This window comes from Drosophila ficusphila, unplaced genomic scaffold (assembly GCF_018152265.1).
Source record: "Drosophila ficusphila isolate 14025-0441.05 unplaced genomic scaffold, ASM1815226v1 contig_106, whole genome shotgun sequence".
In the NCBI taxonomy this organism is placed as follows: Eukaryota; Metazoa; Arthropoda; class Insecta; order Diptera; family Drosophilidae; genus Drosophila; species Drosophila ficusphila.
The window spans coordinates 8,058,610-8,062,702 of NW_025063993.1; the positions used below are offsets into that span (position 1 = coordinate 8,058,610).

A 4,093-nucleotide genomic window follows, 5' to 3' on the forward strand; every position below is an offset into this window, starting at 1 on the left:
TGGAATTTTTTAGGGGTTCAGCTAAGTGGCATATTCCATGCCTCGTTTAGCGCGCGATAAAAAATGAAAAGTTAAAATTGTGGTGGGGGTGGATAAAAACATAATTAAGTAAAATTGAAAAATTCTGAAGTTTCCTTGAATTGCGATAAGCAAAGGATTTTAACTGTTTAAATAATGTTAAGCTAACATTTAAAGTTAAATCTTATACCCATATATTTACTTACCGGAAATGATTGCAATTCAAAAGTTATTTGTTTGCATGGCTTACGTTTGAAACTTTTAAATGCAGCAAATATCGCTTGTTTTTTTATGGCTTTATTGTAGTCCAGGTGCATGAAAGCAAAAAGAACAAATCTCACGTTTTAAATATGCTCATTTGTGTTTTTCTCGACTCTGACATTTTTTGTAGCAACATAAGCTATCTCTTGGCAGATATCTTCTTAAGCTAGAAAAAACATATCGCAATTTACCTATTTAGCACAGTATTAACCAGAAAACAACACCTCCCCTGCAGTGTGAATAATTGCTATATCAGCATTCTATTTAATTTTCCTAAATTCGGTTATCTTTAAACACAGAATCGTGTCATGAAAATGTCAAAACAAAAAAGAGCAATAATTAACGCACAGGTTTAAGCTGAATAACCATTCAATTTTCTTATTTAAGATAACAAACCGGGCGTAAACCAATTCTCGAAAATATTCTCATTAATTCTGAAACAAAAAACTAACAATAAAAACACTCGTGAACACAAAATAAATGCGTATAAAGCCGAAAATCAATCAATTTGTGTATTTTATTGTGCCATCATGTTATCGGGCCCGTGTTTTTCGGGGCTGTCTGGCATTTTCAATTGCCATTTAATTAATTAATCGACTTTAAAATTGTCAATTCAAATGCTTATCACTTATTAAAAATCTATGCGCAAACACACAGAATGCTGAACACAAAAGGCCAAGCGACAGGCGCATAAATTTCCCATGAGCCGAATCAAATAAATTTCTATAGATATTTGGCAAATAAATTCAGTTAAACACCAGCAGATCAGCTCGGCTCGACTTGGCCTAAACGAGGTCCAGTTCCAGTTTAGATCGCTTGACAGTGATAAGCTGGGGGCGCTGCTGATGGCGTTGGCCACACGCATTAATTTCGCTTTTGGCTTTCATTAACAAAACTACGGCGAAACATGAAGACAGGCCGACAAGAAATACAGAAACAAACCAAAAAAAAAAAAAAAAATAATACAAACCTTAAGAAAGAAAAATGTTTTTTGTGATTGCGTTGGCCGACGGCCGTTGGGTTTGGATTTCGGTTGATTTTTTCTTTGACTGGGAGGCGACTTGCTAAAAACTCGGACACGCCACATTCGCATTCAAGCTGGAGTTCGGGATGGTATTGTGGATAATGGTGCGGATCGTGTCACGATTTTAAAATCCAAGTTTTATAAGAATTATTTCAATTTTAAATAACTTATTTTTGATTTACCTTTAATTCGTTATAAATAAAAATAAAATACTAAAAGGTAATTCCAGATCCAAAAAAGAAAACTTGAAGGCTAACAAAGTATAATCTTCAAAAGAAAGTTCTTGAAAGGCCTTTAATTTTAATTTTAGCTTTTCTTTTCATGAAAATATTTTATATAGAATTTTTTTATTTAACTATTTATTACATTTTATATTGCCTTTTATTTATTGCTTGCCAATTTACAACTGTCACGATTCCATCTCAAAATGTGTAACCTGGTCTGGTTCGCCCGCTGTTACTGTTGGTTTGTCTTATGAGTTGTCCGACGCACGATGACGTTTAAATTTCAAATGATTGATTCCCCGCTGGCAAAAACTTTGATTAAAGCCGCACAACGGCGACGGCAGCTCGGAACTCCAAACTCCGTAATACCGTGGACACGCCCAGTTGAGTTTTCCCGCAGATCCGCGGGAGGAGTACGGGTATCTTGGCTGAATATACGGGCTGACGGGACCACTTGGCCATAGACAGATGGAGAGACAGGCCTATTTGCGTGCTTAAATATTTTAATTAAAGAAAAGACCAGAGACAGCCGGCCATGTTAGTTGGCTGAGTCAAAATATTTTGGAGGCCCCCATCCCCGGACATTGGCTCCTCCCCATTGGCTTGTTTTAATTGCAGTTTACATGTCTATTAACAGGCATCCATTCATGTTGACTGGCAACTATTTTCCCCGCATTTTCGTGTCTCGGCTGGTTTTTTTCTCTCGTCTTTTAATTGCAACTGTCATCAGGTGGCCGGCGGTAATTGACGTGCTGCTAAATTGCCTCCAAATATTTCACCAACCAACAACCAACTACATGCTAAAAAACGGTGCACTGAATGAGCTGTCAAGAAACCCGACCCGTATGCATAAAAAACGGGACGCCTTCAATCGATCAAAGCCAATAAACCGCATAAAATACTCGAATATCCCTGTCGGCAGTCGCTGGTGTCATATGCGAAATTAACACAACAATCATTTCACACGCCCATCGAACAGCAGGTGGCACTCGCCCCCTCTCACTCATAATTGAATCGGATTCAATTTAATCGATTGCGATTCGGTTTATGTTGCCAAAAGGACGCTCTAATTGGGGCTGATCGTGTTACGATTGTCGGTTAGATACGGGCTGGAAATTTGAGTGGGAAATTGACAAAAATTAAATCGAATTGCAATAGAATGGCTATTGAAATATGATTGGGGCGAGACTGTTCGATGCTGTTTGATTTATGCAAGTATATACGAGTATTTGTGTAAACTGTGTAACTAAACAAAATTAATTACCATTGAAAATTTATGCTCTTCAAAAAGTTGTTTGTTTGAATAAGTTTGTTTATGATTAAATTAGTTGCTTTGAAATTCATGGGGTTTTTGTTAGAATTATAGTAAGCCAATCGAAATAAGTTCCTGTTTGATCATTCATATTCAAACCACAGACAACACAGCACCTGAATTTTCGATCTGAAAACTCAACTCGAATACTAAAATAAAACACCAAGATGCGGATGCTCAATCTGAACCAACTTGCTCCTGATTTTACCACCAGTGCCGTGGTGGCCGGTGGATTCCGTAACCTATCGCTGTCTGATTTACGTGGCAGATACGTCTTGTTGGTGTTTTATCCGGCGGACTTCTCGTACGTCTGTCCCACGGAGTTGCAGGCATTTAGCGACAGGGCTCCGGAATTCCGAAACGTGGGCTGTGAGGTGCTGGCCTGCTCGACGGATAGCCACTTTGTGCACTGCGCCTGGATGAACACTCCCCGAAAGTCCGGTGGCTTGGGGGAGTTGGACATTCCTCTGCTGGCGGACAAGTCCATGAAGATAGCCAGGGACTACGGAGTTCTCGAAGAGGACACAGGATTGGCTCTACGTGCCCTGTTCATCATCGATCGCGAGGGTCGCATTCGCCAGATCACTGTGAATGATATGGGAGTGGGTCGCAGTGTGGATGAGGCACTGCGTCTGGTTCAGGCCTTCCAGTTTAGCGACGAGTTCGGTGAAGTCTGCCCGGCCAATTGGCGTCCGGGAGCCAGGACCATGAAGATGGACAACGCCGCCAAGGAGGAGTACTTCAAATATGCAACCTAGATCAACAATATTTACATTCTTATGTTCATACACAAGAGCAAGCAACCAAATAAAGCATAGATGTTATAATGCTAATATGGTTAAAATTTGATATCAAACGAAAAACTTCTTAAAAAACATTTAAAGAATTGATTTTTGGAGAATAACTACCATTTAAGTTAGCTTGTATTGATAACAGATACCAACCACAATTCATTTAATATAAACATTCCACCCGAAACATAATCGGCAATCAGCAAAGGGTAACTTCAATTTTTATTATAGGCATGGAGATGCCGAAAATAACCCGAAACCGATGGCCAAAAGGAAGGAGCGACAAAAATTATATCTGAAATGAATACTTATTATTATCGCACGAAAGACTTGCCGCCGTTTGTCATCAAGGTCTTGCTTAATGGATGTGGTTAAATTTTTTCAACTTATATAAAATATTTTCGCAGCTGTGGTTGTTTTTTTTCCGGCTACCGCAGACTCGCAGTTTCTTGCTGTGAGAGGA

General features: G+C 39.1%; 1 protein-coding gene across 1 annotated transcript; it reads left to right on the forward strand.

Annotated features, from left to right (window-relative positions):
* The first annotated feature begins 2,922 nt into the window (after nt 1-2,922).
* On the forward strand, nt 2,923-3,672 carry LOC108096180 (peroxiredoxin-2). The gene has a single exon (XM_017197563.1). It carries the CDS (start codon nt 3,007-3,009, stop codon nt 3,595-3,597), a length of 591 nt encoding a protein of 196 aa, XP_017053052.1. The 5' UTR covers nt 2,923-3,006; the 3' UTR covers nt 3,598-3,672.
* The last annotated feature ends 421 nt before the right edge of the window (nt 3,673-4,093 follow it).

Bases quoted from the DNA above. Each gene is read 5' to 3' on its own strand.
- LOC108096180 (XM_017197563.1), top strand. From the start codon at position 3,007: ATGCGGATGCTCAATCTGAACCAACTTGCTCCTGATTTTACCACCAGT.